At 38.8% G+C, this 16474-nt stretch overlaps 1 protein-coding gene across 1 annotated transcript in view; it reads right to left on the bottom strand.

Moving 5' to 3' along the window:
- Window positions 1–16474, bottom strand: part of NCKAP5 (NCK associated protein 5) — a 385499-nt gene that overhangs the window by 122099 nt on the left and 246926 nt on the right. The window contains exon 6 of the mRNA XM_075710363.1: window positions 10402–10551. Coding sequence (XP_075566478.1) covers window positions 10402–10551 — 150 coding nt within the window. The remainder of the gene's footprint in view (window positions 1–10401; window positions 10552–16474) is intronic.

Below are 16474 nucleotides of genomic sequence, written 5' to 3'. Positions count from 1 at the left end.
TTGTAAGTACTCTTCTTCTTACAGCTTACCAAAAAGCTGAATGACAAACCTAGGTCTTACTTGCTTCCTCTTTTTAAAAGAACTTTTTCCTAAAGAACTTAAACATTAAGACCCAGAGCATTCAAATCAGAAGCATTATTCTTGAGGAACAGACCTTTTGACTGATTGAAGACAAGGAAACCAGAAGGCTTATTAAAGGGACACAGTTGTAATTACTAATTGAGCGTTTCTCTTCTAAATAATTTCCAAGTCTTGGCCTTGTACGAGTACATACTAAGCAGAAGAGGAATAGGAAAATGCATGAATCACAAGGATGACTTAGCACTGTCACCACATGTGATGGAAGGCTAGCAGATATGACAGGTATTCCTGCGGGACGGGAAGGAACTCTGCCCTCTAGATGGCATTACGCGCCTGTATATCCCAGGTGCAACTGGACAGCCCTGCCCCGCAATCTCATCATCTCTCCACCTGCATAGGAAACATGGGCCCACACGTCAAAAAGATCAGATGGCAGTTCTTGGTCTCAATGGGACGGTGACAGCTGCACACTGCAGAACGGCAGAACAGAGGCTATCCTGGGGCAGAGCCCCTCTTTTAGCTCTTTGATGTGGGAAGCAAAGGAAAGGTGCTCAGCCTGAGGAGAAACAGAATGGAGGATCTCCCTGACCCTGTATGGGAAAAGGCAGCTTACAACTGGCAGTGATGGGCAATATGTGAAAACATAATTCAAAAACACTTGCGGGGCGGGAAGGTGATCCTCATGGAAAAACAAACCTCTCCTTCTACTCGGCATTTAAAAGCACTGCAGATCTTAACCCAACAAATGTGTATTAAAGAATGTATATATGCATGTAGGTATACATGTCAACACATTTAAGGTTATATTGGACCCATGCATAGCTGTTTTGATGATAGATTGAAATTAAATAATTAGTTAGTTAGTAATCAGGTATCTATGGAACCATCAGCAAAAATCATGAGTCCCACATAATGGACCGAAGTCAGACTATTCCACATTTGATTTATCTATTCTTTTTATATATTTATAACCTATGTTAAAAACGGTGCTGGTCATCATGACAGATTAAGCAGACTTAAAAATAATCGTTTGAGTATCTTCTGCTGTGGACTATTAAAGTGGCTGCATAATAAAGCCAGTGAATATTGAATTTCATGAGTATGTTAATCATATAGAATTCACATGTGTAGTTAAACATATGGCCAACACAGGAGCCAAGACCTTTATATGCCAGAAGTCAGCACAGCTCCAGTAATGCTAGCAATATGAGTGTAACTATACCTGCCCAGAATCCCTGCTGTAATCTCCAATTCTGTATTTCTACCAGACGAACAAAAAGGAAATCACTATCAAATTAAGAAAAAGTGCATCACCATGCAGACCTCATTACTGTTTCATCATTTTCCAAGGCCAGTAAAGAGAAATGAAAAGAGAGAAGTTATTTTGCTATGCAAGAGTTGTAAGGGATTCAGCTCTAACAGCTGAGGTAAACCAACTGGGATTTCCTATGCAGCCAGTGGAGAAGGTCCACAGAATACCGGGATTTTCTTATAATGTTAGTTTGACATGAACTGCAGCTATTTATTTAGTTTATGAACTATACAACTGTCATTACTGTCAGCCAAATTGCATGCATTATTATGTAAATTAAAATATAAGGCGTAATTCTAAAATCTCTGTCACACAGAATTTTGAAAGAAGTGCCACTGTGAGCAATGAGAAGGCTCACAGAAAGTGCTTGTGTAGAAACAGGCCCGGAGTGCATACCTGGTAGAAACTATTTAAAAAAACTACTGAGTCTCATTCTCTGAAATGATAGATGTGTTGGGATAAACACAGTCACCTAGATCTATAACATAGTGTTGGAAAATCTCATTTCATTCAGCAGGGAGTGAATTTTCAATTGTACCACATGCCTGATTGCTAAAAAAGGTAAGTCACATTATCTACTGATTATGTGCAAGAAGGCACTATACATGGAGAGAAGGGCACTGAAAAACTATCATTATTTAAATTATAAAAGTCAGACTGAAATATCAGATTCCTTCACTGCAACCTAGCAAGGACTCTTCGCAGAACACAGTTAACATTTATTTCAATAGAGAAAATCTGACAGGTTTAATAAAACCAAGACGATTTTCCTTGACTTTTGTGACTTACCTTTTCTTCACTGACTACACCTATTTCTCAGACCTTCTGGCACCAAATCATTATTCTTGTAGCCACATTCAATACTTTGAACTATTTAAAGAGTGTTTGTTATGTCAGCCAAGTAAGTACCACAGAACTTTCTCTGTGATACATAACTGGTAAGAAAAGAGCCATTGTACTGGAATTTGGAATATCATAGAAAAAATTAACTTATAATCTGATATTACAATAAATATATGCAATTACATTTGGCTGTGCTAAAATGAACGTTAAATGCTTAACTATGTTCTCCTTATTTTTTTGTAAAAATTCCAGAGCTCAATATACTATCATGAGGATCCTATAATTTACCTATAATTTTCACAACTGTGTGCACCATAATTTAGGCAAAAAATCAACACTACAGGTAAACTAAAGGATCTTCTAAACAGTATCCTGACTAAAATATTAATGTGAATTAAAAACTGCATATAAGAAATGTTTCTTCCACCTGGAAGATGTTGGATTCACTGCCCTGGAAAAGGATATTTTATGTCATTCTACCTTGAAAAGGTACAAACCAAGAACAGCATAAGTTACTCACTCTGCCTTTCCAAGGTGCCTCGTACCTCACTTGGATAGACTGATGTGTGTGGTAAGAGCACTGAAATACCTGATGCTAGAAAGCTAGTAACTTTTATTAAAACCTAAATTGACTGCATGAGCAGGCTAAAGGAGGAAAATTCTGATATGCAGCAAAATTCCCTTTATACAAGTAGTTAATGGGGTATGACATGATGTCACACTTAGAACAATTAGTTTTAAAACTTAACAGAATAGTAACACCAGTCAGAGCATATTCTGTTGAGCACTTCAGTGAATTAGCAAATTTTGACACATTACTGCTTCATAGCTATAAAGTTTTTACCTTTTCAACATGTGCCAAAAACTCAGAAGCTTTGCTTGTTGTGACCCAAAGCATTTAACTTCTGAACCACTGCTGTGGTGCTTCATAGGAGATGCAATTCAATATTCTTTTTTTCCCTAGACTTAGTTAGAAAAGAAAACAATACCATCTGTTAATCAGACTAAAATTCCCAGAAGGCACCACGGTTGATTTTAGAAATTAAGTATTTTAAACTTCCATTGAGCTGACTAGTCAGAAAAATGCAGATATGCATGGCCTCCTCCATGCCTCTTCCACTAGTCACGGAGGCAAAGATTTAATGTACAGACTTTTTTATATTAAGGCTCTCTCCCATCTCAGGAGATGGAACGTTTGGTGGAACAGTGGATCAGAGGTCTCAGATCTCTAATGATAGCAGCAAATGGTTACAGCAATGAAAGAGAGCAAATCTGAACAGCTCTTCCTGCATCTAGTGGGCAGAGCTATTTTCAACATCCCTGTGTAAATTCATATCCCTACTAGATCATCTTGATTTTTGCATGCCAAAAAGGAAATTGCCATGAATTTTGACTGGCTTAGGAAAAAAGCCTAAAAGGAGAGAGAAAAAAAGGAAGTCCTTTTAGATCCTCAGTATTTTACATGTCTGCAAGAAGTACACTCTCTTCTCTTAAATACTCATCACATACGAACTGAATTTAACTCTGCACAGAAGAGGTTTCTATTAGTCTTCATCTTCTATATGAAGATATTATTGCTATTAACATCCCAACTGATAAGGTGCATCGACCACTGAAAGCTATTCAGTGATTGTGCCAGCTACGGAGAATGCAGCTTCATGCACTCGTGGGCAGCATGTAGGATGGATGGAAAAGCCACAGTGGAAGATCTGAACAGCAGGAAGACGTGAGCTGGCAGGAGGGAGGGTACAAACATCTGGGAAGGAGGTGCATTTAAAGACTGCAGCAGGAGTGGGTGAGGAGAGATGGCAAAGAGGAAGGCACCCCAGAGCACAAAGGCAAGGAGAAGCAGGTAGCACCATGAGATTTGCTTCTCAAAGATTAGGAGCAACTGAGCCACTGAAGACCTACAGTAGAAGAGTTCAAGCACTGATTGTAGAATACATTCAGCTTGATAGTACTTGTTTGGTTTTAATTTGAAATTTACTCAGTTATTAGGAAGCTAAAATAGTTTGCCAATAGTATTACCAGCAAAGAGCTGGAATAAACTGGGCTGTTTTTGAAACCAGTGGTGCAAGTCAATGCTGATTCATTATCATCCACTGGATAAGTTTGGAAATAAGACTTTCCCTGCCTCTTCATCTGATCCCTGGATATTAAAAAAAAGAGTTCTTAGGCACAGTTCAGAAAACTAATTATAAAAGTCTCCTACTGAAAAGATTTAAAAGTAAAATAATCCAATAATTAGGATTAAGTAGGTTGGCCTTTGGTGACTGATCAGCATAATGAATCTAGTTATGTGGATGGTCAAGGCACTGAGCTAAGAAGAGGCTTCTGGCTGCATCAGATTAAATGCATTGGCTGGAACAAGACTGGTTGCTACAAAATATTTAGAACATTGCTACAAAATATTTAAAAGTTTCATGATTTTTCTATGCATTTAAGTAAAGTGATTCAAATTTCCTAGAAACCAAAGTGAAGCAGCTGACTTTGAATAAACAAGAAGTTTTTCCTCACATTTATTTTCAGAAACTCAGGCTCCTTGCCCCTGCATACTGTACACTTCTTTCCATGGAAAATAATATCATTATTAATTTTCTTACCATTTTACATTGCAGTACATGGAAAATGGGGGGGGGGGGGGGGAAAGAAGGGAAAATAATGTAAGAGCAAAAGAAAAACCACCAGCACCCCACTCAAAATAAAGTTATCTTCTCAATCCACTCAAAGGAAATATGTACCCTTCTCATATTTCTTTTTTATCTTTTTTATAGTTCATTGATATCATGTCCTTCTTCCTCTGCAGGGTAGTAAAAACATAATATGGGAAATACTTGACATACTTCCTCATTTCTTTAATGGTGATGATACAAGGGAAATTACCCCTCTAATATATTTGAACATTTAGCTTATTATCCTGAGTGAGTTTTCTCCCAAAGCTCAATTTATTAAAACAAAACACATCTTTCTATGATGAACTGCAAAGGGCAAGAGGGCAAAATTCTCTAATTAAAATTAGAGTGGTTTTGTGACTCTTCCCCAGCAGATACTGCTTCTACTGCAGCTTAGTTTACCGAAACTTTCATTGAGTCTCACTCACCCGCAAGCAATGAGATTTTCACACTTGAATTAGGCTTTTCATTTGATAACTTCAAGGTTACAATTTGATGCTACCCCAGTAGCTTGCTATTTGGTGAAAAATGCAAGGTTGTGAGCGGCCTTCAATCATTATTTTTTGAGGCCAATGGAACTCATGCCCATTGCAGAGCTTCTGGGAGGCAAGGGGGACACGCAGCAAACCAGAGGAACCACTTCCTTGTTGACAATGCTTATTTTAGCAAGGCATTAGTTGCGTGCCATCATAGGCTACTGTGGGCAAATGATCTCTTCTGAAGAGTGGAAACTGCCCCCACGTAACCAAAACTCATGAATTCCCCACAACAAGGTGATGGTACACCACTCATCTAACAGAGGGGAGTGGAATGGGACCATGTGTGGTCAAATGAGGCACGTACATACAGCCATGAAACAGAATAGGTGCTAGCATAAATACGATGTCCAATCCTAAACGCAGGCACTACTCATCCCATAATAGATGGACAACCTGGCATAAGACAAACATGGCGCACGTGCCAAGTCCCGCCACACAGGTCAACTCACAAGCCTCACAGGAGGGAGCACGCCTGCCCTCTGCTTATGTGAAAGACTTCATCCAATACCTGCTCACACTCCCCTTTCTTTTTTAAGAATTGAGAGGACATGCAGCGTGTGAAAGGATGTAACACCGCAAAAAAAGACTTGTGTATCTTACAGAATCCCTTTTTTTATTGGCAAAGCAGAGGATCATCCAAACCAACCTTCATTAAGTACTCTTTGGTCATTTAGCTCGGAGCAATCCCAGTCAGCCTGCTTTCTTCATAATCAACCAAAAGCAAATAGTTTCTAACAAAGTTGCACTACTGCAGTTGCAAAGAAGGAAGTCCAGAAGAGCTGGAACATTTCATACAGTTACACAGAGTTAATTCATACTGAATTATCCTCACTGCATAACTGTCTGTACAAATGACAGACTTTAATAAGCCTTCAAACCTGACACAGTATTTATCACTGATTAAATTTTTAAAATCAAAGTAACTATGGCTTTTACAGACATGTTTAGATTAAGACTGATGCTAACTCAGTATATCAGTTTAATTCACCTGCAATTATGCAGGTGCTCAGGCGGCCTGTATTTCAGTCATTTAAGGCTAAATTGGGGCAGAGAGCCCATAGCTCCATATTGGATAACGAAGCCCTGGGACAGTCTTACGGCCTTTACAGGCAACTGTTTTTCAAATCTAGAATATTCTCAAAGCTTTCCTCTGTGCACTGTGACTGTGTAAACTGTTCTTGCTGGAAACAAGAAATAGTATACAATCTTGCAATGAGAGTTCATATAATACCTAACACACCCAGGAGGCCAAATTAAGGTTTTGTGAAAAATTTCCAACTTAATGCATATGACTTTGGAAATATAACTTTATTGTTTTACTGTAATGGTGTATATATCTACATATGCCTGAAATTGCTGTATGGGGGTTGATACATGTCAAGAATACTTTTTTTTTTTTTTCTACATTTCTGGCTATTTAAAAAAACAAAACTGCAATTCTTCTGGTGATGAAAGCAGATTAAAACAGATTAAAGTGAAATTCCACCACGGAGTTGGTATGTTATTCACCGTACTTCATTAATATTTCATTTTTTGCAGCACTCCAAATGCACAAAGAAGTTATCAGAGAATTTTTTTTTTTTTTTTTTTTTTTTTTTGCTTTGCAAGAGTTAGAAGGCATTTGATCATAACTGGTGAAGTAAATTAAAGTGGCATTTCAAGACCATCCAACTAAAAATGCTGAAGGCACAAAGGAGTTTTGATATCCGGGAAATCACAATTAATTTCAACTACATAAAACAGGATACAAGATGGTATGAACCATTTGTTATTTGTCATCTGTTTCATTTGATTAGAAACGTATGGTATTTATCAGTCAGTAGAGTGGAAACAGAATTTGCTGTAAATGATAAAGGATGTAAAAAGATTATAGGTAAAAGGAGCAATGGGAGAATATGTATATATATTTCTTATCAAAGTATGTGATAGCTTTCACTTGGGCTGACTACAAAGACACTTTATTATACTGATTTGTATTGTTCAGTGAGAAAATTTCTAGGTTAAACAGAAGTTAATAAAAGCTAAAAAGTATTACAGAAATTTATTTGGCAATACATTTGACAGCACCCAGGTATAAGGGAAAAAAAAAAGAAATGTTAAACACCACTCTACAGATATGGAAGCCACTTAAAGAAAGCTTTCTGTGAAAATGAAGCCTCATCCCTTTTTTCACACTTAGATTTGATAATTTGCTGGTCCATATCCAACAGTCGAAGATAACTACAGTTTTCCTCACATTGCCAGGAATTCCTGAAGAAAACCACCACTCACCTCATATCTACCATGCCAGTACTCCAGGAAGGGCAGAAACAATTTATTTCCATGTATGGAGCAGGAACATTTTTCCCATATTGACACTCAAAAGAAATGAAACTAAATAATCTATTATATTGCATATGTACCAGCTACTACCATTTATCCCTGTGTTGGTGGATAGCTTTTTTCTTTTGGTATTTCATTCACTTGAAACTTTGCTCAGACTTATCCAACTTCTTTTGTTTTAATGTGACCAGTCAAGAGAAGTTATTAACCAGAAAAAAATTTATCTGCTGAATCTAAACTTTTATATAATAAAAACATTACACCAATTGCTCAAACTCTTCCCTAGATGTACATTGTAATATACATTTATATACACATATATACATACATACATACATACATACAGCCCCTCATTGCAAGAGAAGCTCACACTATCAACAGGACAATGAATATAGGTAGGAAGGAAGGATGGTATAATTTTGCAATGCTCTAACACTGGCGTGTAGCCTAAGACTAGGCTACATCTTGTCATGAGCTACACTTGAGTAACAAACAAACTAATATGAAGAGATATTGAAAGATTCCTTAAAAGTGCTGGTATTAATGAAATTGTATTAATAAGCATTAATGGATTAGGTCCCACATTTTGACTATTACTTTTACTAGGTTCTCCTTATAGGCAGCCTTCAGATTCTACAGTGCACAGATGCAGGACCAACTTTAGAAAGTACTTTATTAGCCTTGCTGATTTTATTAATTGTGTATGATACAGTAACATCTAATCATGTAAAGTAAGATTAAAGATTCTGACACCCACAGCACAGGAACTAACAAACAGCAATTTTTTGTTCCTTTCTATATAGACTAATAAAATATTTAGAATAATTACTCTGCATATAGTAAAGGATTAAACTGCTAATTGCATATAACTTAAAAAAAAGTATGTCTCTTAATTAATAAACCATAGAGTCCTTGACATTACAATTTATATTCTTTGAGAGAAAAATCAAGTACAAGAATATATAACATTAAACAACACACAATTAACAACACTTTGTTTTAATTATCTTGGGCCACAATTAATGTTGGCCCTGCAGTTCATCTTTCTACTTTGATAGCTCCTTAGACTATTTATGTAGATTAATTCTTGAAGTATTGGCATCCCCTGTTACGTGTTTTGGAACAAGCCACTGCGCAACACCAACATCAGTGATGAGACCTATTCCCTGACCTTCCAGAACTAGATTCTGTCTGTCCATAATGTTATGTTACGTATCTGGGCAATTTGCCACAACTGATAAAGGTTGTGACATTACTGAACAACTTCCTATCAACTGAGGACATAAAGAACTGCAACTGTCATGCAGACTGATTAAGAACAAGGCGAAGCAAACACAAATCATGCATATTTGGAAATAAAAAGACCACAAGGGACCTACAGTCATGCTGCATCGACAGATAATATAATATAGTAAATTACTATAATAATATAGTAAACTGTACACTTATCAGAGTTTTATGGGCCTTAAAAATTGAGTATCATGTGTTTTTTTCCCAGGGCAAAATTAGAGTTAATTAATATTAAATGTGTTTATTTTACAAACAACCTAAGATTTTACAGGAAAGAAAAACTGCAGAGACTGCCTATACCTTTCAGATGTCAGATTCTGTATTTAGATCCAAATATAACTGTTCATGTTTTACTTTTAATGAAGCCCTCAAGAAGAAAAATCCAGAGTTTTCATTTGATCAGACTACAACTCAAAATAAAAATTATGATGCAAAAGAGCCTTCACACTTAACCAAAAATGTATAGGCCCATTGATGAAGTCTTTTTTTACTGAGACCCTGCATACACAAGATGCCACTAAGATCGTTCTAGGGCATTCATTTATCCATACATAAAACACTACATAGATACCTGAACAGAAGAGAATGGGGGAAACACTTGATAAGTTGAAAATATGCCTTTGTACTAGTTCAAAATTGTATTAATATATGCACAGTCTTATGTTTTTATACACATTGAAACCCATGCTTCTATGAAGGAGCACAGAATAAGTTCTTATATACAGCGGTTACAGTCTTACCTGCACCTTGTCCATGGTTCCCTAGCAAAACCTTAAAACTTTTCCTCTACTTAGGTATTACCAAAAGGTGCACTATTTTGCACATCCTAATTTTCCAGAAATGCACTCAAAATGCAGAGTGTGCAGTTCTCCATGTGGTCTACAAGGAAATAGATTTTTCCACAGTCTAGCAGTAAAAAGACCTGAGCTCTCCCAAGCAAGCAGTCCAGCAATTAAAAGTTAAGCAATAAACTACAATGAAGCAACACTGGTTTTATGACAGTTGTTAAACCACCTATATTAGTCTTACAATATTAATAATTGAAACAAAACCAGTAGAAACAACTTCTATTGTTAAATGTTCTCAACTGAATTAAAATAATGTATGAAGTTCTTTTTAAAGATATCTGATGCTCAACATTAGAGAGGGATCCTTTCAGTGGTTCTAAGACTAAGCTTCTTGTTCATCCTTGGTAAATGAATCATAAAAAAAATACCCCATAACACAAGTACAGGTGAACTGTGAAAGATTAGATTTATACTACAGGGTGATTCAGTGCCAATAAATGAATAAGGCAGGGGGCAGGCTGGTCTTTTATGTGTGAAATTGTTGTACTTCTTACCTCCAGAGCTTTCAAACGCTCCAATAGCAATTTTGTCTTTTCTTTTTCCTCTTCAGTGCTGCTGCTTTCACTTCTTGAATCTTCATCTGCTGGCGTGTGAATTTTTTCCATGCTTTCTTTACATTTCCTACTGTCTTCTGACAGCTTTTCCTGAAATGGTTTTTTAAAATGTCATTACTTACAGGTGGAAATGAAGTTAACTATGCAAATATCTTCAAATTTCCCTTGTATATGAATGAAAAAAAGACAGAGCAAGTTTCTAGTTACGTGACTACAGTACTAAGTAAGTGGAGTCATGAAGGGTCTATGAAACATGCTGCTATGCCAATTCTGCAAAAGTGTATGCACAACTTAACAGCTACATTTACTTAAGATTTTAAAAAAGTGGAACTCATAATCTTTTTAATAAAACAACTTGCATTTTCTTCTTTAAAAGTTGCAATGAAAATTGAGCATACCAGCTTTCAATGGAAGCATTTTGCCACTGAGATATAAAGCAGTTTATTGAGGAAAAGCTAACATATGTTCATGCCTAATCTATTTCACCTTTCTTCATCTAGAGCTAATATTTGAATTACTAAATAATGGGCTGAGAGCTGAGCTACCACCCGAATACTGATTTAAGATCCACACTAATATATAACTGGAGAGAATCAAACTGACAGCAAAATTTTCAGAAGTGCCCCAGTCTATTACGAGCCAGTCAGATTGGGTTATTATTAGCTGCTGCTGCTGAGCAGACTATGGCTGCTGAGTTTTACAAGAGGTCTATAAAAATCATGGGATTGAACAGTGAATCCTACTAACTCCATTAATTATGTGTCCAAGTTCTGTGTTGAGAGAGAGAATGAGATAGAGCAAGCAAAACATCGAGACTACAAGCAGGCAATATAAAATATTGCCCAAAACGACAAGACAAGCATAAGGGAGGAAAAAGAGAACTACACAGATGTACGGAGTGAATTATCACCTGAGCACAACACAAAGTGGACAGTGTCTACTTTGTAAACCACATTCTTTAGCTATATAAGCAGATGCAGCGTGACAACTAATGAGAAGATTAAGAATGGAAAATGTGAGGTAAATCAACATTAAATAATGGGTGCCAACACAAATCTAGAGAAGTCCTTTAACGCACATTTAGTTTTCTTTGTGTGCCTTTTTGATAATTCTTATATACAAAGGCACATACTTTCATGATCTTTGGGTTAGTCTATAAGTGAGATGTATTTCCCATAACTACTACAGAACACAAACTCTGTCTAAGCATAAAACTATGTATTTTCATGAAGAACTGATCCAGCGTGAACAAATGTGCAAATATAACTCTTTGAGAGTTAACAGCAAGACATTATCTTAATTAAAACCCATAAACACAACTGAATTAAAAATCAGCACTGTGAATCACATTTCTACCAATGTCTTTTTTAAATATTAACTAGCTTAGGAATTGACTATTACTATGTTAAAACTTTAATCAAGAATCAATTTTATAAGCTATGGGCTTAATCACTGAATACTCTTACAGAAACCATGAGGCACAGACCTCATTCTGAGCCTCAAAACATAAATGTCAAAGAGCCAATCCATCAGATTTCCAGCATTAGTGCTATCCTAATCACAAAGGAACCATAAATATAGTAGTTGGTTTTTTTTTTTTTCTTACTTGCTACTCACTGACATAAAACACTTCGGTGAACTTGTGAAAAAAGATTGACAAAGGTATCTCTTTGATGTAATTTAAACACCAACAATCATTTTTAGGAGAGAACGAGACATGAATTAGATGTGGATAACAATGGAAGAAAATACAAACATCTGCACAAGGACACCTTTCCTGCTCAAACTAGAGGGCAGCAATTTCAAAGGACACGTAGAAAAAAGCATAGGTGATGACATTTTGTCACAGAATGGGGAGTGATGCAGCTTCTCACAGAGTAAGTCCCAGTCACCTGAAGAAGCAACCCATTCAACTTCTAATTACAAAATTTAATGAACTTTGCACACTCGTGCCATAATCAAGAATACACATCCTGTTTTACTATCATGTGCACTAGAATACCTCAAGATACTTACTTCTGTTACCCCTGCTTGAGTGTTCAAGTACAGCTCACATATTTTCAAAACTATTTTATTACTGAGTAATAATAAATGAGTTTCAGTGTTTCAGGCATGGGCTAAGAAGGTCCCTGATATGTCACCTACCTGGAAAAGCTGCAGAATAGAGGAAAACATTACTAAGCTTAGAAATTGTGCTTAGGCATGCAATTTGCTGAGGGCACTGTCCAGTCACTTTAACCAGTTCTACCTGGGTGACATACAGAAAGGGTAGAGTGGAAAATCCACACTCAAGAAAGTAGGCGCTTCTCAAACACCCTTTGTGCTTAAAGTCAAGTCAATTAAGAGGGAGGATGGCAAAGGCTTTTGGAACAACAGAATCCCCTTAAAAATGAAAAATCTGTGAATATCAAAGGCAGCTGCTTGCTGGGGGGAGGCAGGACGGTGCAGAGAGAGAGAGTTGCAAGAGGAAACGTGTATCTCCTGCATGATGTTGATCAAATCCTACAGAAAGCTCTGGAGTGAGCATGCTGAAGGTAGCAAACAATGGCGTACAGCAGCTTATTCCTTTTTTTCCCTACATTCCTATACTTCTTATGTTACCTTGACTAAAGACCATGTTTTGAATCTTCCAAACAGTCTCTGCTGTATGCCTCACATGTTCCACAATTAAAGGCAGGCTGGGTTTTCAAGCTGAATAGCAAAGACTCTCCAGGTCAGAAGTCCAGCAAAGGCAGAGTAAGTGCTATCCTGCTGATCAATGCAGTTTCATTTCTGTGAAAAGGTAACAGATGGAAATGGTGCTCTGGAAGTAAGCTGGACATGTAAAAAAAAAAGGGGGAAAAAAAGGCAAAAAAAAGCAACAACCCAGCTCTTGGTCTCCCCAGACCAATAAGAGTTTAAGACACATGCCTGTACCAGGAGAGGATGCAAACACAGCAGCCTGATAAGAATTCTACAGTAAAGGCTCATCTACATCTCTAATGCTCTGTGTCAACAGAGACAATAAAAATATTAAATATTAAAATTTTACTAAAAGGAAACCAGGATTATGCTGCTCACTGTAGACTTGTTCCCGCTGAAATTAATGAGAAACTTACAGTCAAGTCCCACATTGTGTAAGCTTCTCAAACTGGTTTAAACTGTCATTGCTCTTCTGAAAACAACAGTATTTTGCAAATCTAAAATGACATCCTGCCCTGACCATTATTTCTAAGTATTCAGTTTGTTCTATAAATCAAACAAATAGTACAGTGATGATGAACCCTTTGATCAAACACTATAGGCCCTATAGCCAATAGAAAACAACAGATGAAAACAGACCCTGCAGTCTGGAAATGGCAAGCTTTCTAGAATCAATGAGAAGATATAAATCACTGAAGACATTGATCCATGAAGCTGTACAATGCAGCAACCTGACTGAGACTTATCAGAAAGCTGGTTTTCAGTTAGATGAAGTAGGAAGGAACAGTATAATACTCCCTCTTTCCACTAATAAATAAAAGTAAGAACAATAAATTAAGAGAGCAGGAAATCCACCTGAAATTCCAAATGATAGTTTACTGGAATTTTTAGAAAATAAAGAAATATGTAGAATATAAAGCCAGTCTTCTCCCTTCCACCCACCTTTCAGAATACTGAACAACAAAGTGTTTTCACTGTTTATAAACAAAAGAAGTAACTATAGTAATAGAAAAGATCATATGGAGTCTTTCAAAACATGAGACAAACCTGCCTATTTCAGAAGGTACCTCTGTATTGGGTTTGCATGGCAAGATTTTGGTAGCGGGGGGCTACAGGGGTGGCTTCTATTAGAAGATGCCAGAAGCTTCCCCCACATCCGATAGAGCCCATGCCAGCCAGCTCCAAGACGGACCCACTGCCCATCAGCGATGGTGGTAGCGCCTCTGGGATAATGTATTTAAGAAGGGGTGAAAGTAGCTGTGCAACAGCAATTGCACCCGGAGAGAAGAGTGAATGAGAGTATGTGAGAGGAACGACTGCAGCCCCCAAGGCCAGTGCCGAAGGAGGGCAGGAGGTGCTCCAGGCACGGAGCAGAGATTCCCCTGCAGCCCTGGTGCAGCCCATGGCGAGGCAGCTGTGCCCCTGCACCCATGGAGGCCCCCGGGGAGCAGAGATCCCCCTGCACCCGGGGAGGAGCCCACGCCGGAGCAGGGGATGTGCCCCAAGGAGGCTGGGACCCCGGGGGAAGCCCGCGCTGGAGCAGGCTCCTGGCAGGAGCTGTGGCCCCGTGGGGAGAGGAGCCCAGGCTGGAGCAGGTTTGGTGGCAGGGCTGGGGACCCCGCGGGGGACCCACGCTGGAGCAGGCTGCTCCTGAGGGGCTGCACCCCGGGGAAGGGACCCACGCTGGAGCAGTGCACGAAGAACTGCAGCCCCTGGGAAGGAGCCACGCTGGAGCAGTGCATGGGGACTGTCTGCTGTGGGAGGGACCCACGCTGGAGCAGGGGAGGAGTGTGAGGAGTCCTCCCCTGGGGAGGAAGGAGCAGCAGAGAGGACGTGTGATGAACTGACCACAGCCCCCATTCCCCATCCCCCTGCACCATTGGGTGGGGAGGAGGTGGAGAAATCGGGAGTTAAGTTGAGCCTGGGAAGAAGGGAGGGGTTGGGGGAAGGTGTTTTTAAGATTTAGTTTTTATTTCTCATTATCCTACTCTGATTTGATTGCTAATGAATTAATTTCCGCCCCCCCCCCCCCCCCCCCCCCAAGTCGAGTCTGTTTTGCCCGTGATGGTAACTGGTGAATGATCTCTCCCTGTCCTTATCTCGACCCACGAGCCTTTCGTTATATTTTCTCTCCCCTGCCCAGCTGAGGAGGGCAGTGAGAGAGCGACTTTGGTGGGCACCTGGCATCCAGCCAGGGTCAACCCACCACAACCTTCTCCTTTATCCCGAGAAAGGCAAAAGGCTGCTGACCCTCTGGACACAGCATTAGTCATTGGGATGCCTTTCCTCTAAGACTCGTCACCTTTTCAAGGAACAGACAAGTGTCAAAGGGACACTTAGCCAGCTATTTCTTAACCACTATTATTTCAGAAATTATTGTACTTTTAAGTTTCATTGGTAGTACCATCAGCTGTCTGTTCTTTGCCCTTTCTTCTTTCTTAAGATGCTTTCTAGGAATTACATGTACACAGGAAAACAAATTGGAAAAAAATGAACTCAGTTTAAAATATTTCAATTTGTTAACTATGAAATTTCAAACCAAGAAGACTAACTGTCAGATGACACAAAGAAAAAAAAGGTAGCTAGCAAAAATCTATTCTAGATTTTCTTTTTCACAGTGAAAACCATGATTAGGCACTAATTGGAATAAGGGCTCTTCTCTGGTAGTAACAACAAGCACATGATACGAAATGATCATATAGTTCCGCAGGTAACTGATGTCCCAGTCTGTATGAATTTGAGATTTCACAATGCAGGAACTACCTAGCCAAGGAAGAAGCCTTTAAGAAAACAGAAATCATTAACGTCGTTAACCAGCAGATGGGCTTCCATGGGAGGAGGCCAAACAGAACCAGCAGCAGCACAGCACCTGCCACAGCTCTCAGCAGCGGCAAATGCAAAGTCCTGCGCCGGGGCAGGAATAACCGCCTGCACCAGCAGAGGCTGGGAGCCAGCTGCGTTGGAAGGTGTCTGTTGCAGGGAAGAGAGAAGATGCAGCCAGACTCTTCTTGGAAGTGGCACGATGGAAAGACCAGATACAATGGACACTGCTTGGAATATGAGAAATTGCAATTAGGTATTAGGAAAACCTTCTGTGAGGGTGGTCATATGGTCACTGGAACAGGTTACCCAGGGAGGTTCCTGAATCACAGAGATATTGCAAAGTTCACTGGACGAGTGGCTGTAACAACATAACATATAGCAGATTCTCATCCTGATATAACTGGATCTGAACTCTACAGACCTGATTATAAACAGCAATCTTTCACAAGGACATGTGACAAAATTCTGCTTGAACCAAACAAGAATTAAAAAGAGATCAAGATCTTTG

This window comes from Pelecanus crispus, chromosome 5, assembly GCF_030463565.1.
Source record: "Pelecanus crispus isolate bPelCri1 chromosome 5, bPelCri1.pri, whole genome shotgun sequence".
NCBI classification, from domain to species: Eukaryota; Metazoa; Chordata; class Aves; order Pelecaniformes; family Pelecanidae; genus Pelecanus; species Pelecanus crispus.
The sequence above is the reverse complement of the archived record's forward strand: the minus strand, read 5'-3'. Positions and strand labels throughout refer to the sequence as shown.